Below are 25,242 nucleotides of genomic sequence, written 5' to 3'. Positions count from 1 at the left end.
ATTCCGCATATAAGTTTAGATGACGAGTTACAATAGTTATCGTTCGTATCAGACTCACATAACTATCACCAACACACCCTTTTATGTGTGTATGTATTCATTTATGCTACGTTAATCAAATCAAGTTCTAAAGAAACGAAAACACCCTACTATGAATGTATTTATTTATTTACATATGCTAAGTCAAACTAGAATAGCTAAACGAACACACCTTTTCCATATGTGTATGCATTTATTTATTTATGCTGAGTTAAACTAGAACAGTTATAACGAAACTAAAACGCCCTACTATGCTTGTATGTATTTATTAATGCTAAGTTAAACTAGAAAAGTTAAAACGAGCACATCTTTCTATTGGGCCTACGTGTATGCATTTCTAATGCTAACTTAAACTAGAGATGCTATAAAGAAACGAAACAGAACCCTACCTGTGGCTTTGTATTACCCTTGCCTAGATCTATATGTCATCAGGATGTAGTAACTCTAGTAGTTTGTTATAGAAATATTACTTTATATCTACCATCATGCAGCAATGCAAACATCAAAATGCGAGACAGCCGTAGCTCAACCCTAGTCTTGTAGTTTGTTCAATATCAAATCAATCAATCCCCTCCCTCACCCACCCACTCGTAGTTTATCGATTACTATTAATGATCGGTTGTATGCTGTTAGTTGATGCGCTTCGTGGGCTCACGTTTATTTGAGGTACTTCTGCATCGGGGGATTCAAGAAAATCAAACACCATTAATCGCTTGATGGCAAACTATTGACAAACTATCGGGGATAATCGAATCGGTTCACTAACTCTTCAAGGGAAGGCACCCCGATCGGCTTAAAAGCGTGTTTAAATTTAGAGTAGCGCTAAAATGGTGCAATCATTTACAACAAATGCGGTGTATAGAATATTTTTTTTTAAATGTAAATAACAGAAAGTTCGTGTTATTGCAATTTATTTCGATCTAGAAGCATGTCTGTTAGTAATTTAAAAAAAAATTCATTCGATTTAAAAATCCAAATCAATGTGTTTAAATTTAGAGTAGTGCTAAAATGGTGTACTCATTTAGAACATTACGGTGTATAGAATTTTTTTTTATGTAAACAGAGTTTCTTCCAGACTCCCCCCCCCCCCCTCGAAGAAAGTCTACCGCCCCCGCCCCCGAACGAAATGGAATTAATATAGAAAACATAAACTTTTACCAGTGTGTTCCCCCCCCCCCCCCCCCAAAAAAAATGTTGACCCCCCCCCCCGAAATTTTTAAGTGGTTCCCCCCCCCCCCCCCCCCGGAGAAAAAAGTCTCGAAGAAACACTGTATGTAAATAACAGGAGTTCGTGTTATTGAAATTTATTTCGATCTAGAAACTTGTCTGTTAGTGATTAATATATTTTTTCCATTCGATCTGGAAATTTAAATCAATGTCTTTGAGACTTTTGGACAAGAGGTGTTGTTTTATTAACAACGAGCCGGCCCGCGGCACAACATACGCCGCTATTTAGTTGTTTCTAATTTTCAATAATTCATAATTTGTGAATTCGGCAGTACCAACGCTGACAAAAATATTTCTTTAAAACACTATAAGTAGCTCGTTAAGGACCATAACCCCCCCCCCCTTCCTCCCCCCCCCCTCCCCCCCCCTACCTTTAAAATCGTTGGCTCTGCTTGTAAACATTTAGAGTGAACACAGCTCACTAAAACCATGTAGGGGTGGGGAGGTAGGGAGAGCGTTTGCAGCTTGTTTTCTAACGGCTCGAAGAAGAGAATTATATATATAGATCTTCACATTCCTGGTTTCAATCACTAAATTGTTTCCTCAATTTGTAGAATTTTATTTTTCTTCCTGCGGGTGGGGTCTGCTTGTGTTGTGGAGAAAGGGTATAATTGGTTTATTGTTCGGTTATGTCTTGCGCTTTTCAAAATGCATCAGTTAGTGTCAGATGAGCCATGCTAACTTGTGTGTGTGTTTTTTGGCATTGTGTGTGTATGGGTGAATGCGTGTGTGTGTGTATGTTTATGTGTCTGTGTATGTGTGTGTGTTTTGTGGCACTGTGTCTGTGTATGGGTGAATGCGTGTGTGTGTGTGTGTCTGTGTGTGTGTCTGTGTGTGTGTCTGTGTGTGTGCCTCTGTGTGTGTGTGTGTGTGTGTGTGTGTGTGTTAATCAACGCAGCATCGTTACAGTAAAAAGTAAAGCTGCGGGGACGGCGTGGCCTAGCGGTAGAGCTAACCCGAAAGTCTCGAGTTCGAGTCCGGGTTCAAGTCAGCAGAACGTCCCAGGTAGGATGGGTAACTAACTCACGTCAGGAAAAGTAGAGGCGGCTGGGCATATTGCCGACCACATAATCCCTTCATATGACGAGGTCACAGAAACATATGAAACTCTACTTCACTTGCCACATGGACCGTCAAGTTCGAATAGTTGAGTTAATTTGTTTCTGTAATATCGCCATATGAAAACAATAACATGTGGTCAGCACTATGTCCAGCCGCCATTACCTTCCCTAATGTGAGTCAGGTACCTGTCAGAGCTGGGTACTCAGATGCGAACTCGAGACTTTCGGGCTCTTAAACATTATATTCAGTTATAATCATTAAGCCATTGATAAACTAGTGTACACGAAGTATAGGTCCAGACAGATACACTTCTAAAAAAAATAATGCCTTATTTTAAAACAGTAACATTTAGACCTATGCCTTTTTAACTTTTAAAGAAATGGCATACACATTTTAAAAGATATGATTTTGTCACTCTTATAACTAATCGATAATTTTGATTTCTTATAAAACTTAGGTAAGCTATTACAGGCCTGAAACTTATAAGCACAGATCAAATTATTGATTATTATTTGTAAATACTGTTCTAGCTATTAGACCTATTAGAAATCGTGAATATTACACTAAGGGAGAAAGGGTTGTTTACTATAGTGTTCTAATATATATGTTATATGTGGGGGGGGGGGGGATGGGGAGTGGTTTAAATATTAATATTACCTTTGATGCTCTAGAATGATTGGATGAAAAACTTCCCGGAAATGTTATTTAAAACTAGAGCTGTGGTCTAAAGGATAGTTATATCAACTTATATGGTGTACGATGTTGGGAAATTTAATATAACCCATGTTTGTGATGTATAAGAATATGTGCACAAACCCTATCTGTATTTGAAGATAACTCTCCAATAGGTTGCATACTTTTAAATAGCCCTGCGGTTTATCCTTGACCACATCCGTTGCTTGTTAACAAACTTCATCATCATCTTTCCCAGTTCATGCTTAACACATGCAACAGATGAAGTAGAGTCCATCTGTTTCAATGACCTCTTAACAAAACTTAGTTAACATCAAAGCAACAACGCCAACCTGGCAAATGGCGGCCAGCACATCTGCCCGTGCCAGATTTTTTTCAACATAAACATATGCCCCGTTCCTGGCATGAACATGGTGTCATCCATCACAACCTTGTTTCGTCAGCACCCGCCGAGTACAGAGGCATAAAACCCCAATCTAAAATAAACCACAGCTCCTGGTAATAACTGGGTTAACTCACTTACCTAACTAACGTCTGTTGCAATATCGTTTTCACTCAATTATTTTTCTGCTAAATTTGGGTTACCCTATTTCATTTAATTTCCAAGCTGATTTCCTAGAATACCGCTTCCTTCCCCTTTTTTCATGTTGTAGAATTGTTCCCTGTTAAACCCAATCATATTTCGCAATCCTCTCTGTTGATATTAATACGCGGGTGATTTAACACGCTATAATCTTGCTTCTACTTACAAAAAAAAAAATAGTTCTCCACACGTATTTTTACACAGACTGCTTACACTGAAGGTAAGGTTGAAAAATGTTATAACGTGCCAAAAAACATGATATATTGGGAAAACATTTTAAAATATAGAAAACGTTTTTTTACTTCATGGCTTAAAGATGATTTGTCGCTAAATGTCAGGTTAATGAAAGACAAACACAGTTTGTAATAAAGTTGTTAATTAATTGAGCAATTTAAAAAAAATGAACTCGTAAGTTTCTAAAAAAAAAAGACCCATGGCAAGAGAAAATAACTCAAACTTTATTAATGGCGAGTTGAGGTATCTGAACCCTTTTTAAGTCAAAGTAGAGCAAAACCCTGTTTATGTCTAGATGAATCTAAAACCCTATTTATTATTTGATGAATCTGAAACCCTGTTCATATTGAGATGAATCTAAGACCCTGTTTATCGCTAGATTAAGCTAAAACCCTGTTCATGTAGGCCTATAGATGAATTAAAACCCTTTTTATGTCTAGATGAATCTAAAACCCTGTTTATGTCTAGATGAATCTGAAACCCTGTTCATGTTGAGATGAATTTCAAACCCTGTTCATGTCTAGATTCATCTAAAACCCTGTTCTTGTCCAGATGAATCTAAAACCCTGTTTATGTAAGCCTATAGATGAATCTAAAGCCCTGTTTATGTAAGCCTTTAGATGAATCTAAAACCCTGTTTATGTAAGCCTATAGATGAATCTAAAACCCTGTTTATGTAAGCCTATAGATTATAGATGAATCTAAAACCCCTGTTATGTGAGGCCTATAGATGAATCTAAAACCCTGTTAATGTCGAGATGAATCTAAAACCCTGTTCATGTAGGCCTATAGATAAATCTAAAACCCTGTAGGCCCTACATGAATTTTTATGTCGAAATAAATCTAAACCCTTGTTCGCGTGAAGACGAATCTAATTTTAAATCTCAGTTCGTGTCTAGATGGACGCTAAACCAGTCCGCAATAAAAATGCTAAACCCCATGTTGAGCGACAAATCATCCGACCCCCAGTTCTAAAAATAGACCAATGACGTAACCTAACAGCGAGTGAACTTAACAACACGGAGTGTTTTAAGACAGGGGACTTTAGCTGTTGTTTTTTTTTTTACCCCATTTAGAGATTTTTATTTTATTTTTTTCACAAGTAAAGGAATTATTGTGTTAAGGCTTATATTCATCATATCCAAAAAAAAAAAACAATATGTTTTGAAGCTTAATAGTATAAAAACTTAACCATTTTAATTTTAGGAATTCGTTTCTTGAATATTATTTAGGATATTGGTTCGCTTGAGGCTGTATTTGATCAGAGTAAATTGTTTTTGACAGCCACACAGGAAGGGAGTAACATCGTCAAGTTTGAAACCGTATTTAAGTGTAGGGTTTTACCACTGGGTCCATCAGTGCAGATAGTAGCCCTACATAACACAAAGTTAATGAAGTTATTAGTTATTTAAGTTAATGGAGTTATTTGTTATTTATGTTAATGAAGTTATTAGTTATTCAGGCAAACAGCCATGTGGTCTTATATCGACGTTGAATAAAGATAACGCAGAAAACAATAAAACTGGTAGTGTAGTAAGTATACTCACAAATTTAAAGACAAGTACAGGTACCATGGGCGTTTCGGCCAAAGTCTTCCTCAGCACACTACAGTGTTGTTAAAGACCAGACAAAAAAGACAACAATGGTGTGTGCTGACGAAGACTTTGGGTAGAAACATATTGATGTTGTAGCTGTAAAAAAGTAAAGGTCCCCTTTCAGACCTAAAGATCCATAGCGCAGATGAATTTGAGCTCTTATGTTTCTTGATCTCGGCATTTAAAGGGATGGTGTGCTCAGCAATAATATGCCCAGCCGCATTTACTTTCCAAAACGTGAGCCAGGTACCCATCAGAGCTGTAATATATTGTCTTTAAGTCATTGTTCTTGGTTCTTAGCAGAAAATTTGGACAGCGTTCCCTCCAACACAATCAAGTACCAGGTGTCAAAATCGTATCCGCCAAATGGCCCGTTGACTTCGATCTAAGCCTGCTTTATTTCTGGATTAGCTCCCATAGTCCATTGTCATTATTCAATTTTTAGGTTTCATAAACTATTTGCTTATATAATTTAGTAAACACTGCATTTTTATTATTATCATAAGTGATTATGTAACAACATTGTCATGTCACGTTCTAAATCAAAATGTGACCCCCCCCCCCCGAAAAAATCTGGCGAACGCCCTTGACCTATATCAGACTATCAACGAACCAGGGCAGAAGAAAAAACAGACACAGAAACATCTCTCTGGAACAACATCCATTGGGAAGCGCCGGTCTACGGCGCTAAACCTCCATTGATAGATTGACAAAAAAATATCAATTCCCAAAAATATAGAATTACAAACCTCATTTTTAAAAAATCTATTATCTTGTGTTTTGAGCATGCTACTACATTTCACAGCGCCAAATGATGCATACATTAATTCTCCATTTTTTTTCAAACATGCCCTTTTTTTTACTGCCCGCGTCCTTCATTACGAACTTCAATAGCATCCTCACGTAGGCCAAACAACGACAAATCTCATTTGGCCGATGGATTATTTGCTTGGTTGGTATGTTCGAGAAAAAGAGCCAAAAGCTCACTCTAGTAAAAACAATGAGAATTTAGCCTTAATTGGAAGCGTAGGAGCGAAAGCCGTATTGGCCCGGGCTTAAATCAACATACACGGCATTTATTTTAAAAGCATATCAGTGATTGGTGGTGGGGTTTGAAGACTTGGGTACTGTTTAGATTGGTGACCATAGTTACAAGTAGTCAGCTCGCTTTGATGGAGGTTTTATTATACGGATTAGTCTTAATAACGTGGGATATTTTTATTTTTCTTTAAACTTTATACAAACCATGGCAAGCAGTGAAACTTTTTGTTTCTTTACGACCAGCTGTTGAATATGTCGGTATAGCTTATGGTTGTTAATCCGAATAGTCCCGAGTACGAAACCCCGGCCGATGAGGCTCGATAGCTTGGGACATCAGCTCATCTAGGAGAGAAAACTCCCAAATCAAACCACTGATACGAACTCGGCATCACAGGGGGTATGACCTTCCAGTAAAGGTCACCGGCCAGGGCGCAAGAGTTCCTCGATGAACTCCAACGTCCACGTGTTTGTGACTAGGCCTAACGCGAGCCTCCTAGATGGGGGCATCCGGCTGTGGTCAGGCATGGAGAGGGGTGGGCACCGCAATGCGACACTTAGCCCTAGACACACCACTCTGTGGTGCTCCAACGACACAAACAAGGGTAAAGAGATGATTTAGATTTTGTGTTGAATATGTCACACTATCAGCTAAAGACCTTTTATAGATGGTCGAGCAGAGAGACTTATTACTGCTAATACAGTTGTTTCAAGTTCAGTTCGTAAGCTTGAGTTGGGTGGACCTCCTTGTGTCCTAGTTAGTCTGATAGGTAACTTAACCAAATTAGAGATTTAAAAAAAAAGGCTTTAAAAAAACGATGTCAAATAAACAGATAAAAAGGCTCTTTTTAAAACTGATGTCAAATAAACAGATACACTCTGCTTCACCTGTCCCGCGAAGCATGCAAACCTGTACCCCCAACGCCATCCCTCGACTAGAGCTATCGACTTTTTCTCTGCTGTTTCAAATTCCATAAAACTCATTAGGGCGCGGGTTACGTTTTTGTCATAGCGATACATCAATTCAGTAGCTCCGCTTTGAAACTGAAAACAGCTTTAATTCCTTTATCAGCAGCTTGATTGGAAAAAGAATACAATTTCGATACAATGGTGTAAATATGTCGAATGGTAATTGCGTATGTATTCGTTTATATGGTTCATTTATTTATATTCATTTCTATTTGATTCAGTCGAAACAATTTTATCTACTAACTCAAAGTTTCGAGATCGGATCTCGGTTTGGACTGGTGACTGAATACGTGTCTGAGTCCACCCAGCTCTAATGGGTACCTGACTTAGGTTCGGGAAAGTAAACCCGGCTGGGCATAATGCTGACCACACCATCCTTTCATATCCCTTCATTGCACTATCTTTTTAGTAGAGATACTCGACCTAGAGATCCGAACTCAAGACTTTCGGTTTAACCATCGACCGCTCTACCATCCGACCATGACGTCACACACGCTTACAATAATCTTGTACCATTTTCCCCCCTTTGTCCTTAGCTCCACTATATTTAAAATAAATTATTTCACCCAAAATACACAAATCTAAAGACCACCTAAATGTTACTGGAAATATTTCAATCATAAAATTGGAAATTCCGTCCAAAGAGGTAATTTCAATTATAGCCGCAAACACACAAAAAAAAAGAAAAAAACCGAAACAAAATTGACGTTGTCCTGCTGGGCGACCATTAACCTACTTTCGTTATCAACAGCCTCGTGATGGACGCCCATTTGTTTTGTGTTAGCGGTAACACTCGAGTTTGCGAGCTGCTGACGTCCTAGAGGCGAGTAAATAAACGGCGATAAAAAACACAAGATCGCCATCACACGGAGAGGATAGCACTAACAGCATTGACTCAACAAATGGTCAAATCGAATTAAAAATCACGCCGGCTTTGTCAAAACAAAGATAATCAAAATAAACCTTTTTTTTTTATTTTTTTTTTAATTAATGAATACATAAGGGACAGGTAGGCAAGCAGTAATTGGATCTGCAGTTTGTGTACTGCGGTTTAAAAACACAACGCTAATGTTATTTCAACAAGCGGACTGTGAGGTCATTGTTTAAATGGCCGAAGCAAACGATGTCAGCTGATGCAAAACCAAGGGACTGGAAAGCGATGCTAAGTGAAGGTTTTCACAGTTTGGTTAGCTGACGGCATCGCACACGACTTCATAGTTTATTTTTATTTTCTCCCTGTGGGCTATTTAAAATTTCCGGGTAAGAGAGAGAGAGAAAGGGGGGGGGGGGGGTGGATCAGTAATTCGTCAAGTGGGGTGGTGGAGGCGGTGGCCATGGAAGATGAGGCTGGACACTGCCCTGAAAAAAATATTTAATCTATTTTAATGTAGTATACTATACAAAATGTAGTCTTGCGAAATAAGCTCGATGGAATAAATAATTTTTTTGTCTTTTTTGACTTTTTAGGGAAATTACTTTTGAAGAACATTTTTTTCTGAGCATTTTTAAAATAAGCTGTCGCTATTGAACCTCACCCTCACCACCCTCGCACTACATCACCGGCACCACCTCACCCTCACACTACATCGCCCACACCACCTCACACTACATCACCCACACCACCTTATCCTCACACTACATCACCGGCACCACCTCACCCTCACACTACATCGCCCACACCACCTCACACTACATCACCCACACCACCTTATCCTCACACTACATCACCAAAACACCACATCACCCTCACACTACATCGCCCACACCACCTCACACTACATCACCCACATCACCTTATCCTCACACTACATCACCAAAACAACACATCACCCTCACACTACATCACCCACACCACATCACCCTCACACTACATCACCAAAACACCACATCACCCTCACACTACATCACCCACACCACCTAACCCTCACACTACATCACCCACACCACCTCACACTACATCGCCCACACCACCTCACCCTCACACTACATCACCCACACCACATCACCCTCACACTACATCACCCACACCACATCACCCTCACACTACATCACCCACACCACATCACCCTCACACTACATCACCCACACCACCTCACCCTCACACTACATCACCAAAACACCACATCACCCTCACACTACATCACCCACACCACCTCACCCTCACACTACATCACCCACACCACCTCACCCTCACACTACATCACCCACACCACCTCACACTACATCGCCCACACCACCTCACCCTCACACTACATCACCAAAACACCACATCACCCTCACACTACATCACCCACACCACATCACCCTCACACTACATCACCCACACCACATCACCCTCACACTACATCACCCACACCACATCACCCTCACACTACATCACCCACACCACATCACCCTCACACTACATCACCCACACCACATCACCCTCACACTACATCACCCACACCACATCACCCTCACACTACATCACCCACACCACATCACCCTCACACTACATCACCCACATCACCTAATCCTCACACTACATTACCCACACCACATCACCCTCACACTACATCACCCACACCACCTAATCCTCACACTACATCACCCACACCACATCACCCTCACACTACATTAACCTCACCACCTCACACCCACCCACACCACCTCACCAACACTACTACATCAACCTCACCACCTCACTCACCCAGACCACATCACCCACACCACCTTACCCTCACCACCACCCTTCACCACCTACCCCTTTCCCCTTGTAGAAAATTATTGCTTCGTTCGGCAAGCAATCACATCTGGTCACGTGATTAATAGTCGCTTGTGATTGTGTCGTTTGTGTCGTTTTAGGTTCCTTTAGGTCGGTTTGTGTTGTTTTGTGTAGTTGTGTGTAGTTTTGTGTCGTTTTGTGTAATTTTGTGTCGTTTGTGTAGTTTTGTGTAGTTTTATATAGTTTTTTGTAGTTTTGTGAATGTGTGGGTAGTTCAGAGGCGTAGCGAGGGTGGGGAGGGGGGTGCGGTCCACACCGGGTGACACCAAGGCAAAAAATTGCAAAATGAACATAAGAAAAATGCTTCTTGCCAGTTCCATTAATGATGAATAAAATTTAAATAGTCTCTGTGAAGCGCGTCCACTGCCCCCCCCACCCACGTACAAAATAGAAAAAATATATATAACTTTTACATAGATAATATATAGGCCTACTCATAACCAGTCTCTCTTCCCCCCCCCCCACTCCACCCCAAAGTTTCAATTGCCGCCAACCCCTGGGGAAAATTTCTGAAGGTAAGTCTGATGTTAATTTTAATAATTGTAAAAAAAAAATTGTATTGTTTAATTATAAACACACACACAAATTACAAAAAATGAAATTATTTTTTTTTTTGCAATTATTTATACAAAATATATCTCCGGTTGTATATTCTTGGTTCATATTTCTAATTTTCATCAACTTTTTTTTTTAAAACTCTACATTTTTTTTTTATTTTATGTCATACAAGGTTAAGAAAATCATTTCCAGAATCAATATACACATACAAATAAAATCATGCATCCCCAATATATTTACTTTTAAAAATATTTCTCTAATCCAATAAGGAAAACCAATCATTTTTAAAACAATGCGATTTATTTATTTAATTAAAACGCGAAAATAAATAAATATTTCAAAAGCAGGCTTAAGACTTAATCTTAGTCACAACAGGTAAAACTTTGGTGAAAAGTACACGCGGAAAGTGAAGATAACCAAAAAAAACAACAAAACAACGAAAATATAATTGGAAGTTTAAATTGAAAACTCAAAGAATAAGTGAAAAGGGTTAAGATATTTTCAGGTACAATATGAATTTAATTGCAAAAGTTCTAGAACCACTTTGTTGCTAAGAACTAAAACCAATAGAACACTCCGTGTTTTTGTGGTCGGGCACTTATCAAATAATGAAGCACTTGAATGGTAAATGCAGGAATTCCCAGTCATAAGCAAAACAAGAAACTTAAAGCATTGTTATTTTTATTTTATTTCTATTCTTGTCTGATTTGTAGTGCAGTTTCAGAAAGTACTTTTAATTTAAATTGAAGAGTGGCGATAGCTAAATGAAAGGGTTGTTTTATAACAACTAAATTTTATTCACACATTTTGAATGAGCATTACATTACTATTTTACTTAACACAGAAAATAAAATATAAAAACAAAGGGCTTTATTTTGGTGTTTTATTAAATGTATATAATTATATATATAATTATATATATATATATATATATATATATATATATATATATATATATATATATATATATATATATATATATATATATATATATAATTATATATATATATATATATATATATATATATATATATATATATATATATATATATATATATATATATATATATATATATATATATATTATATATATATATATATATATATATATATATATATATATATATATATATATATATATATATATATACATATTAACAGGTTGCATTGATGGTAGAAAGTTGATATTGAATGAGTACCAAGTACAAGAATTGCACAATGTGTTGCAGACCAGAGTTCAAGCTTTCAGTGTTATGCTTTATTAATTATTATTAACTGGATTACCTGACATCAATTTGCGTAATTAAAGTTGGCTGCGGCGAGAGATAGATGCCAGGGGGTTGAAGGTAGGCCTAACATTAAACTTGCATGCATATTTCACCGGCGTGGAAGTATTCCAAGTCACGTTTAGCTTGATTTAAATGCACTGCCCGTAACAGCCTTAGCAATAAAAAGATAGGAGAAGGAAAGGGGGAGTAACTGATGGTGGGTGAAACGAGGGGAGAGAATAAAAAGTTACGTGCTGTTTAATGAATCGTGTTGATTGTAGGGAGATAACCGCTAATAGAATCCTAATAGATTTTGACACACTTATCTATCTCGGAAAAGGTTGTCGCAATTAAAGCTCGCAATTGAATCAGAGTGTTGATGTTAGATCATTTATTTTAACTTAGCAAATAATTAAGTGGATCATTAAGCTGTAAAGATGATTACACCGATAATCTAGAAAACGATTGAACGGTCAACGACTTGAAAATCTTACGGCTTAAGTATTTTGGTAATGAGGTCTTACACCGGAACTTTAAGGTTAGATAATTTAAAATGGAAACGCTGTTAAAATTAAATAAAGCGAGAGTAAGTTCCCCTAAACTTTCTCATTTATTCTTATATAACAGTAAAGTTTGGGGTGCTACCTCCAGAGGATTTGAGGTAGATATAGAAATATAGCAGTTTGTGAAGTAGCCCTGGTTTATTTTTATTAGTTGGAGAAAACACAGGCGAAAAACCTGACGATCTATGGGACAAGAGAAGTAGAGTTCACCAGTTTCTGCGACTGTGGCATATGAAGGGATAATGTGGTCAGTCTTATGCCCAGCCGCCTTTAATTTACCTAACATATTTTAGGTACCCTTCAAAGCTGGGTGGACTCAAGGACGGTTTACTGACCGGGTTAGCAGTCTAGCTCAATAGAAAACTACAAAATGGATACAAACTTTTGCATGAAATCTTGTCCACTGAACTGAAACGCAACTCACGTTATCTTGTTCATATTCACCAACACACCGATACAAATACACAGACAGACAAGATTGCAAAGCTGAAGTTTTTTCCGACTCAGGAAGGTGTAAAACGCGACGTTTTGTCAAAATCTATTTTGCGTGTTTTGTTTAATGTTGTTTTTTTTTGCATGATTACTATAGAGTACCCCCATTTATAAGCCTACTCCGCATTCGAAAAAAATAAAGTCACATATATAAGCTGGAACAAGCTACCCGCAGCCAGAAGATTTAAGCCATACCCTCAGACTCCCCAGCCTTCGTTTCTTTTCTTATTACCTAACTCTAAAATCATCATTAGAGAAAGGGAGGCTCACTTAAAATAATTACTGGCCTGCCGATCGTTGATATGGTTTTAATTCAATTTCTCCCTACCAGGAATCCCTCTCTACGTACCTGCAGGTATGTGGTTCCAGAAAATCTAGACATTTTTTTTTATAGGGCTAACAGAATAATGTGCTGTTTTATTGATAGGGAAGTGAGTAAGAGGTGAACTGTCGTTTAGTAATGTTCAGTGTTTTGTTGGGTTTTGTAGATAATTAATTGAAAAAAAAACCAACTAAAAATGCCATTTTTTAAAATATATTTTTTTAGCCTAAGACCTTGAGTAATGTTCAGTGTTTTGTTGGATTTTGTAGATAATTAATTGAAAAACAAACTAAAAATGCCATTTTTAAAATATATTTTTTTAGCCTAAGACCTTGAGTAATGTTCAGTGTTTTGTTGGATTTTGTAGATAATTAATTGAAAAACAAACAAACTAAAAATGCCATTTTTAAAATATATTTTTTTAGCCTAAGACCTTGAGTAATGTTCAGTGTTTTGTTGGATTTTGTAGATAATTAATTGAAAAACAAACAAACTAAAAATGCCATTTTTAAAATATATTTTTTAGCCTAAGACCTTGAGTAGCGTCACTAGCTCGACCTCGGGCGACAAATCGTAAGGTTAGTAAAAGTGTCACCCCACCCACTCCAACATTTTTTTTTTGCATTTTCGGTTTAGATTCACTTTTTTTTAACTGATAAAACACCGTTTTAACTGTCTTCTTTACTTTTCTTCTTCTTCGTTCTTAATTGTAATGTTGGAAGGAATTTCCTCTAACACAATTAAGTATTACGGTATTACGTGTCAACTTCTTATGCGGCGTATAAGCCGTTGACTCTGAATTCAGCCTGCTTTTCTTTGTGGATTTGCTTCCATAGCCTTTGTCAATCGAAGAACAAAGAAGGCAGTAGTTGTTCGATTTTTGAGTTGTCTCCTAGAAGAGTGGCTGTCCCCAGCTATCGAGCCACATCCGCCTCGGGATTCGAAATTTTTAACATTATTTTTTTTATTTGACTATATGCCAGGGTATTACACTTAATGATCGTCCATAAATTATGTCACACTCGTAGAGGGATGGGGGGGGGAGGTTTCCGTAATTTTGTGACGGTGTGTGATGAGGGGGACGGGTGTTCAGATGGTGTGACTTCACACTTTCGCTTTATAAAAAAGCAATGTTAGAAAACGAGCTACTTCGCGTCTTAGAAACCCGTTTTAATAAATTGTTGTAGGAACTGGTTAAAATACTTTATGATAACAGAGTTCAGACAAGATTTTGGAAAAATATCGATATTTTAAGAAAAATTCAATGGCAATTTTGAGGAGGGGGGTGTTGTAGGCTGAGGTATGACGTCATTTTAGGGGGGGGGGGTCTGGTTTTTTGTGACAATGTGTGACCGAGGGGAGAGGGAAGGTAACAATCGTCTCAAAAAAAAGCGTGACGTCATTTATGGATGACCCCCTAAGTGAATAGCCTATTGCAGAAAGAAATCGCTGTTAAAATAAAATTGTCAGTGTGACGAGGAATCTGCGATACTGAGGTGTAGGCCTATACCGTGCAGAGTTTCTTCCAGGCATATAATTTATATAGAAAATATATACTTTTAACAGTATCCGCCCCCCCCCCACGAAGAAAGTCTACCGCCCCAGCCCCCCCCCCCGACCCCCCCGAAAATTTCAAGTGCCCCCCCCCCCCCCCCCGGAGAAAAAAAGTCTGGAAGAAACACTGTTACCGTGTGCCGTTATTGTAGATAGGGGATAAGGCTTTATTCTTATTAGTTTTAAAAGCAAAATAATATTATACAGGCCTATATTTTTCCCTTCGTCCATTTAAAACTAATTAAAACCATTAGATACGTGTCTAGCCTACCAAAAAGAAGTGGAAATATTATCATTTGTTAAAAACTAATCTAAGTCCTTGACTAATCAAATGTGTAGTACAGTTACTCGATAAACAGCTAAAGTAAGCTAAAGGTTAAAGTTAAAGGTTTGACCTCGAGAACAAAGGTGAAAGTTCATAGGTGAATTTACACCACTGACAGAGAACAACATTGAACAATGGAGGACCAGTCTGTACACCGGTTTCGCGAATATTTACGTATAAATACTATGCACCCAACGCCTGATTATGGTAATAAAGCATCGATTCTTATACTTATTTTAATGTATGTCTAAAATCTAGTCTAGAGTTAATTGATATTGTGATTCTTTGCCATACATTTCTGCTTTGTCATGCACATTTCATAATTTTAAAAACTCGTAGGCTGCAGTGCTGAGTCTAACACTCTAACTCTAACTCTAATGAGTCCGTAATAATGATGTCTTACTCTGGTCCTCAATCAAGTAGAATCTAGATCTATATCTAGTATCTAGATCTAGATTATTCTAGATCATCTAGATCTAGAGTCTAGATTTAGATCCTATCTAGCAAGTAAGGGCTAGGCCCTCTATTTTACTACTCTAGATCTAGATCTATACTATAATATACAATATACTCAATATACTAATACTCTATACAGCAGCGTAGCTAGGATTTTTGGGCCCCTATACAAAAATTATAATTGGGCCCCTACCTTAATCTGTAAATTTTGTATTTTATACATTATAAGTCCATCATAGTTGTGTAGGCCTATTTATAATTATACTGTATTATTACGTAGTACCACATAGCGTAAAATACCTTTGATTTTATATCACTTTTATGAAAAAACAAACTAACAAATTAACTGTAGCCTGTAACCTTTAAGTAACCTAACACAACAGTAGCTTCACGAGGTTCACAATTTAGGTTAGGCGTGATACCATGACGAAATAAATAATTAGAGTTGAAAAGTCTTGTAAATTTTATATTGAGGATCCTGACAACGACTGGGGGGGGGGGGGGGGGGGGGGTTGGTGGCGCACAATACTAACTATTAAGAAAACCCTTAAATGTTGCTTTGTTCCTGTTAAATAAAAAAAAATGAGTTCACAAATTCATGCTATTTGGCAAAGAGGGAGGGGGTGTGTGTGTGTGTGTGTTGTATTTGGTGAGGGGGGGGGGGTGACGTTCTGACCGGGATTCAAAGGGACGACTCGAAATATAATTATAATCCCTAATTTCTAACCGTAAAATTAGACAAGATTACAATTCTACTAACAACCTAACACGTCTATTTTTGGAAGTCTATTAATAGACAATAGTAACCACAATTATCCCTCTACTCTACTAAAGCTTGTTGACTTTCAATGAATTTATGTCTAATTTCAGATGCAGCTCTTCAGTTTCTGAAACAACAAGCCACAGAAATTGGGCTGGATTTCAAAATACTTGATGTGAGCGCTATTAATAGAAACATTGGGATAACAATAATATATGTAGTGCTTATTGCGTCCAATGATAGTGGAAATTCACAAGGTGCTAATATCCTCCCACATCCTGTGCTTATTTCAGCCAACAGGCTGGCTAAGGAATAAACACCGGTAGCAACAACACAAGATGTAAAGTAAAAGTAAAGTTCCTTTCAAACCTGACCATCTAATGGGCAAGTTCAACTGCTTCTGTGACCTTGGCATGTTTAGGTATAGTGTTGTCAGGACTATGCCCAGCCGCCTTTACTCACCCTAATGTAAGTTAGGTAACCATCAGAGTTGTGTGGACTCAGGGACGATGTACTGACTTGAACCTGGATTCGAACTTGAGACTTATGGCCAGGCCACTTCGTCCCATAATAACACAAGATGGTTTTTCATTAATTCAGTTTAAAATTATTAATATTTGCTCTGATGAAAATCATCCATATTATTTTCTTAGACTATCCCTAGCCATAACCCTACATGAAACCATAATCACTAGCCCTAAGCCCTAGTAAGATATATTGTGTTAAACAAATAACATAATTAATAGCACAAGCAAGGCTATTTAGAAAGAATAAAATATTATTTTTTTTTAAATTTTAGAGTGGTGTAACAGGAAAACCTTTGGGCCTGATGACATGGAAGGGACAGCAACCAGAATTAAAATCTGTACTTCTTACCTCCCATATGGATGTTGTACCAGTGTTTCCTGTAAGTGATTTCATTTTAATTATATTCATGACCCAGAAACTTATCATTAAGGAAGCCTTAGTTAAAATTAATTTGACTAAATTATAAATGGAAATTATTTTTTTTTTATGTAAGAAAACATTTTAAAATATTTTTTGCATTAAAATTAAAGTTATGTTTTTTTTTTGGATGACTGATGATTTTACTTTCTTCAAGTTAGCTCTGGGTCTAACAACTATTAAAGTTACCAGTGTTAAACTATTTGTGTTGTACATGTAGGAAAGAAGTTATCCGATGAAACAATAGAATTTTGTATTTAAGAAAGAAGTAATCAATGCTAAAGCGGTTGCACTTTTTATTTAGGAAAAATGGACTCATGAACCATTTAGTGCAGACAAAGATGAAAAAGGAAACATATATGCAAGAGGCGCCCAGGTTAGTTTGCTGTGGTTGACTATATCTTTATCATTATCAACATACATTAGGGCTTATATGAAAGTAAAAAATCCCAAAGTATTATAAAACCATTAAAGCGCAATTTTTCTACTCTAACAGTATAAGAATCGTTGCTGTGACAGTCCAATATAGTGTAACATACTTGCATATGTTGTGAAATACTTTACATTCATTGTAATTCATTCAGAATTTATCTGTTAATTAAGCATCATCTCCAACCTATATCTCTCAGTAAAATAATATAAGTATAAAGACCAACACCGTATACAGTAGGGTATATCATGAATACAATTTGAAATGAAAATGATTTTAAAAAGAGAATACTGTAATAAAGTTAAAGCTCTTAGTGTAGAAAAAATATATAAGGTTAACCTGAAAATTCAATATTGATCTACGCTAGTACTGTATTTTGTATATTTTCAGGATATGAAATGTGTCACAAGCTGGTAAGAAATTAATGAGTATGGTGACAGGTGCTTTATCTTATTGTACCAGTGTTGTATTAATGTATTGTCACGTCTGTGATGAAGAATTTTTTTTTTTCTTTTGTACTTGTGCTTGATAAATGAGTTTCAAAATGCTTTTGTGTTCTCATCCTTTCAAATTTTACAGTATATCACCCATTGAAGTTTTATTGTTGATCTCTGTCAAAGTTGTATTGTTGTCTATGAAAATAGTCTCTATTAAAATCAATAGATTCTACCGTATCATCTGTAAAATGTTTATGTTTTCATCATTGTTTTGAATAATTTGAAATCTGATAGTATTATCTGTACAAATTTGATACAAAAAATGTTTATCATTTTTCAATTTCTGATCTCAATATCCGTTAGAGTTAACTTTTATAATCTATTCAGATCTGATAAAATGTTTGATAGTAATGATTTTATAATCAGTCCAAGTCTGATAAATATATGATATAGTTATTATCTATCAAAATCTGATAGTGTTATCTATAAATATTTGATAGTATTATCATTTATCAAAATCTGATAGTGTTATCTATAAATATATGATAATGTTATTATTATATACCAAAATCTGATTGTGTTATCTATAAATATATGATATTGTAATTATTATATACCAAAATCTGATTGTGTTATCTATAAATATATGATATTGATATCATCTATCAAAATCTGATAGTATTATCTATAAATGTTTGATAGTGTTATCTATATATATATTTGATAGTGTTATCATCTATCAAAATCTGATAGTGTTATCAAGTTATTGTTTCCCCAATAACCAGGTACTTAGAGGCTATCAGAAACCTAAAAGCTCAAGGGAAGACATTTGCCAGGACCATTTACTTGCTGTTTACATCAGGTAAGGTTTACCTGTACACATGTACATTTGTTTAGCACAACAGGGAAGGGTTTATCTGTACACATGTACATTTGTTTAGCACAACAGTAAGGGTTTATCTGTACACATGTACATTTGTTTAGCACAACAGAGAAGGGTTTATCTGTACACATGTACATTTGTTTAGCACAACAGTAAGGGTTTATCTGTACACATGTACATTTGTTTAGCACAACAGAGAAGGGTTTATGTGTACACATGTACATTTGTTTAGCACAGCAGTAAGGATTTTGTGTACTCTAAACATTTACATTTGTTAAGTACAACAGGTAAAGGATTATGTGTACACAGTACATGTACATTTGTTTACAAGTTGACACAGCCCAGATTATCTGTTGTGTAGAAGCTGTTATTTGCTAGTGTTTACTAACCTAACTGTAACCCTGACCTTTAATTTGACCTCAACAGCACCAGCAGCTATTAACCAACAAAATAAAACCAACATCTTAATCATTCTGAAGTGGTGTATTGCTAAGACACAATACACTACAGTAATATAATACAGGCACTTAATTAAAAAGTTATTTCTGTTTGATTGTGCTGCTAAGGTAGCTTTTATTTTTTGCTAACCCAAGTACACATAATCCTATAATGTATTTGAACTGTGAACTGTTGTAATGATTCTAATATCACAATAAATAATTAGAGATATCCTTAAAATTTTTAACATTTATTATTCTTGCCATTATATTGTTAGGAATAAAAGATTTAGACCAGTGTTTGCCTAACACTATTTAGTAAGATAGAATTTAAATAATATTTCAATTCTACAAAGTTTATATAACTTAACCTGCCACAAGTAAAGGGTTAAACTCCATCTGACTCTTACTTACCTGGTAATGTTTTAAGAAAATGGATCAAAATATTACCTTGAGCCTCTAAAGTTTGTTTTGCTGATCGGTTTGTGCTTATTTTATATGGGCATTTACCCCCACCCAGAGTAATTACCTAATTACCCCCTGTCAATCCCCCCCTCTTTCCGGCCAAGTAGGACATTACCCCCCCCCCCCCCTCCCCTGTCATAGCTTAAAGTACAACGAGGGTAAGGAAAATTGTTAGAGTGAAGGTTAAGGATAGTGTTAGGGTTAGGTTTTTGGCTGAGGTGAATGCTTAGGTTTTGGTCTTTTTCTTAAGGTTAGGATTAAGTAATATATAGGTATAAAGTTGGAGTTAGAGTCAGGATGTTAACTTAATGGAGGGGGGGGGGGGGTAATTCCCCAGGGGGTAATTGATGGGGGGTGGGGGGGGGGGGGTAATGTCCTAGACTCATTTTAGAGTAATTAAAGAAAAGTTACTAGAAGTGAAAAGTATTAATTCCAAAATTTTAATTCAACAGAGGAGGAAATAGGGAGCAAACCAGCTCAGGTTTTTTCAACTTCCAAGCAGTTCCAGGACCTGAACATTGAATTTGGGTTGGATGAAGGTAAATAGTTCACAGGCAGAATTTTCACTTTTCTATACAAATTTGAATTAGATGAAGATAAATAGTTCAAACACAGGATATTTTTTTTTCTGTACAAATTTGAATTAGATGAAGGTAAATAGTTCACATTCTGAATTTTCACTTTTCTAAACAAATGTGGATTAGATGAAGATAAATAGTTTACTGGCTGAATTTTCACTTTTCTGTACAGAAAAAAGTAGTTGGCTTTAGAATTTTAGTGTTGCCTGATAAGTTGTTTATGGAAGAGTTTAAAAAGAAAAACAACTTTATGTCTGAGTTTTTAAAACTTCAGGTCACACTGTGAAATTTGTGGCATGTTTATAGTCATTTTAAAGAAGTTTCTTTTTAAAAATTTTGGCAGAACAAAAATAAATTGATGACATACTTACAGTTTAAAAAACAAAATCTATGCACAGGTATTGCAAATCCTGGTGAGAAGATGAGAGTTTTCTACGGTGAAAGGTCAATCTGGTGTGAGTTGCACTTTGTCTTATATAAAAATGTTAACAAGCATGTGTTAAATAACACTGAAGCTGCCTACTGATCTTGAAGCTGTTAACCATTACTGAAGCCGAGTTAACTATTACTTAAGCAGTTAATCATTACTTAATTGATTATATCTTATATAGTATGGTCGGATGGTAGAGCTCATGGCTGCTAGCCCAAAAGTCATAAGTTTGAGTCTCGGGCTCAATTCTTATTGACGACCCTGAGTTAACTCAGCTCTAATGGGTACCTGACTCACATTTGGAAAAGAAAGTGGCTGGGCATAGCACTATCCCCTTGAATTCTGAGGGTATTGAAATAGATTAACTCTACTTCATTTTCCCCATATGTCTTGGGTATGAATGGGAAAAGATGAAGATTACTGAAGCTTTTTACTAATACAGAATCTTTTAATTTAAACTTTAATTAGATTTTAAGACATCACTAGTAAAGCATCCAACTAACTGTGCTTTGTATATATTATCATAATTAAAACACAGTTTTGTTCTATCAGGGATTAAAGTACTTTGTAAAGGCAGCCCTGGTCATGGATTGGCTTTCATTGAAAACACAGCAGCTAAAAAACTGGTCAGTATTTTTCTTTCGCTATATAGCGGTCTACTTATCTTTGTCTTAATCTTTTGGAAATGAGTGTTCTCAAATGTTAAGTTATATTAGGGCTCATCTAAAAATGATTTCATACACCTTAATGGGGTGGGGGGGGAGGGGTTGGGGAGTTTGACTTAACTGTTAGTGTCATGGATTTTTTTTTCCTTCTGATACCAGCAATACATAATGAACAAGTTTCTTGGACTGCGAGATGAGCAAGAGAAAAAGTACGTAGTACATATAAAAAGCGTTGTTTAATAAAAATTAGAATTTTAACTTCATATTTTAAAAAAAAAATGTTATTACTGAAGTTCGTTGCACTGGACATAGACTTTCAGATTAGCTGTGTTTTGACATGATCATTCAGCCGTACAGTCCAATATGTTTTGGTTGTATTAAATTTGCTGTGTGATTGTTTTCAGGTTCAAAGAAGATCCTAGCAAGGGGCTTGGAGCATTCACAACTGTTAACATGACAATGTTGGAGGTATGTAAAGATATTGTGTGTATTAAAAAATCTCGACACCAGTATATTTGTAATATTATTGTTCTTGTTATTTTATGTAGTTTATTTGCGGGATTTTTAACTAGCATTTAACTTTCATTGAATGTTTGTCTTCAACTCTAGGGTGGCGTGCAACCCAACGTGGTCCCAGCCGAGTTATCTGCCAGTAAGGATTGTTTTATACATGTTTTATTTTAGTATATTGGATAATGAATATTTTTATATTGATTTTACATTAAATGTTTATTTTTTAAACTGTCAACTTAAAAACACAGCTGGAGATTTTTTAATTTTTTTTTTCTGACTTTTAAAGGCTAAAAATTAAAGCGACTTTTTAGGTCAATTTTTTTTTACCTCTACAAGAAAATGTAAATTTGAAATTTGTTTAGACAAATTTACTAGAATGACTGTATAAATAACCAAAATTGTTGTTTATCTTTCAGCTTTTGATGTGAGGATCCCGCCCACAACAGATTTCTCAGCTTTCAAAGAGAAAGTTTTGCAGTGGTGTAAGGAAGCAGGTCCTGATGTGTCTATTGAAATGTTACATGTAAGTCACATTTATTCAACACACAAAAACATGTTTTCATGCACTTAGTACTCTAGTTCAAGGTATCTTATGTAAAATTTAACCATTTTTTAACATCCAAATACTTTTTGAAGAAATGTCTTCCAAAAATGGCTGTCAACTCAAGAAACATTGCTGAGTTTATCTTTTAGAAATACAAATGCTTAGAGGTATCAAAAATGTGATAAAAACACGTATTATTATTTTTCTCTACCTTTAAAGCCCACTTTATTAATATTATTTATGTTGAAAAACTGGATGCCAAAAGGATCTATTTACACATGATATGGGCTTTTACTGCTGCTTGAATAGCTTTTATTTCGTACCCTTTCCCATGAATGTTTTCTACACAAATTTATAGTTAAACATGTCAATGAAATCTCACCTGAAATTATAAAATTCTAATCAGGAAGGTCAAATGACTGAGATGGTAGATGTCTCTGATGCTAATCCATGGTTTGTGGCTTTTAAAAAGGCTTGTGAAAGAGCGTAAGTATTAACGTGGCATTTACATATTTTATAGGCTAAGAATCTTCTTGTTTTTTTTTCAATGAGAGTTAAATGTTAATTTTATCTCTTTAAAAAACTGCTTGATTTACATTTCCATTGCATTCTATTGTTATAAAAGCAAGTTAAATGCATGTCATGTAATTTTCCTGTCATCCACAATATCATCCACAGTATATTTTTTTTTAAATGAATTAAAAATGTATACCATAAGGGTAGTGTATATTTTGCTAAATTGTAACCTATTAAACGATATGTAGATCAGATGAAAAACTCTTAGGCAATATGAAAGAAAATTCAGTTTAATCACTTTCAAATTTAACACAAAATTGGAATATTATTTTGTTTGATTATTGTAGCTTTAGAATATTATTTAACTAGAGTTTTGTTTGATTATTGTAGCATTAGAATATTGTGTAACACATTTAGTTTTATTATTGTATGATTGGAATATTGTGTAACGTGTTTTGTTTGATTATTGTAGCAATGTGGATCTGGAAACAGAAATTTTCCCTGGTGGAACTGACAGCAGACACTTTAGAAAGGTAATGAACAATTTGTCATGTCTGGACTACCAGCTTTGTGTGCTTCTTATTTTGGTTGTTGCCAATTCTGATTGCTATGTCAGTTTGTTCACAACATAATCTATTCTAAAAGTTTAGAATTTTTCTTTTAAATAAAGGATGGGTTATCATTAACTCATGAATAAAATACTGTACATTGCTAAGGATTTAATGGCAGTAGCAGCTTATGAGTGTTGAATAGGCTTGTCTATATTTGGGAATCTCAGTATTTATTTTCTAGTTACCATAGTAAAATTTCCCTTTTCAAGCCTGACAACCCATGGGGCTTGTAAAGTAGAGTTCACTTGTTTCTGTGAATTAGGCATATAAAGGAATAATGTTTTCAGCACTATTCCCAACTGCCTTTACTTTCCCTATCAGAGCTGGGTGGACTCTGGGATATTCAAACCGACTTGAACCCATATTCAAACTTTAGACTTTTAGGTTAGAATCTTTATTTATCATAATAAAAAAATCGCAACTCATGGTATTAAATAGCTTTGACAAAATCTTTTGCAGAAGTTTCTATAATGAATTTACAAAGTATAGACTAGGTTAGATGCAGAAGAAGAATATAGTGTAAATAAATACCAACTGTGGTGATGAGTATGAGAGATGTATATATCGGATGGAGTGCTGCGTGTGTGTCTACACCTTACTATTATGTTGCTAGGCATTGTTTTGTCAGGGTTTGTTAATGTGTTTATTGTTGTACCGAATGATCAAGGGAAACAACTGGTCAAGTGACAGCAGATGTGTTGTGAGTGGGAGTGAGGTGTGTAGCAGTGGGTGGTTGCAGTTAGAATGAGGTGGAACGAGGAGGAAGCATGTTTGTGTCTGAGAACGCAGAAACTGATTAATTTTAATGGAATAAATACACTCCAACCATAATGACTTGTTTTGCTTTTTACCAATTCTTGTTGTTGGGAACAACGCCCCCACGCTAAACTTGTTTATTTTTTATTTAAAGCTATGTTTTAATTACTTCATTCTTTATTTATAATAGTTTTAATAATTGTTTTATTGTACAAATTCCCCCATTGTGTTTCCTTAGGCTGGTGTCAACATGTTAGGATTCTCCCCTATGAACAACACACCAATACTGTTGCACGACAATGATGAGTTCCTCAATGAAAAAGTTTTCCTCAGAGGTATTAAAATCTATGAGGAGATCATCCCTGCCCTGGCTGACCTAGTTTTCTAGAACAAAATGGTGTCTGACCTAGTTTTTTTTGGAACCAACTTGTGTCTAACCACTTTTTCTAGAAGCAACTGGTGTCTGACCTAGTTTTCTAGAACCAACTGGTGTTTGACCTAGTTATCTAGAACCAACTTAGTTCTGACCT

At 35.9% G+C, this 25,242-nt stretch overlaps 1 protein-coding gene across 1 annotated transcript; it reads left to right on the top strand.

Annotated features, from left to right (window-relative positions):
• Nucleotides 1-15,346: 15,346 nt before the first annotated feature.
• Nucleotides 15,347-25,173, top strand: LOC131932046 (aminoacylase-1-like). Its single transcript, XM_059288911.1, has 16 exons — nucleotides 15,347-15,493; nucleotides 16,613-16,677; nucleotides 17,302-17,409; nucleotides 17,752-17,823; nucleotides 18,268-18,290; nucleotides 19,100-19,176; nucleotides 20,552-20,638; nucleotides 21,076-21,132; nucleotides 21,660-21,733; nucleotides 21,932-21,981; nucleotides 22,177-22,240; nucleotides 22,382-22,424; nucleotides 22,702-22,808; nucleotides 23,236-23,315; nucleotides 23,818-23,878; nucleotides 24,951-25,173. Exons 1-16 carry the CDS (start codon nucleotides 15,421-15,423, stop codon nucleotides 25,098-25,100), a joined length of 1,191 nt encoding a protein of 396 aa, XP_059144894.1. The 5' UTR covers nucleotides 15,347-15,420; the 3' UTR covers nucleotides 25,101-25,173.
• The last annotated feature ends 69 nt before the right edge of the window (nucleotides 25,174-25,242 follow it).

This window comes from Physella acuta, unplaced genomic scaffold, assembly GCF_028476545.2.
Source record: "Physella acuta isolate Inbredline_101_S28 unplaced genomic scaffold, ASM2847654v3 ptg002078l, whole genome shotgun sequence".
NCBI lineage: Eukaryota > Metazoa > Mollusca > Gastropoda > Physidae > Physella > Physella acuta.
Note: the sequence above shows the minus strand (reverse complement) of the source record. Positions and strands in the feature narration are given on the sequence as shown.

Bases quoted from the DNA above. Each gene is read 5' to 3' on its own strand.
- LOC131932046 (XM_059288911.1), top strand. From the start codon at position 15,421: ATGGAGGACCAGTCTGTACACCGGTTTCGCGAATATTTACGTATAAAT. The intron at 17,824-18,267 runs GTTAGTTTGCTG...GTATATTTTCAG, and splicing joins TATATGCAAGAGGCGCCCAG to GATATGAAATGTGTCACAAG. The intron at 20,639-21,075 runs GTAAATAGTTCA...ATCTATGCACAG, and splicing joins TGAATTTGGGTTGGATGAAG to GTATTGCAAATCCTGGTGAG.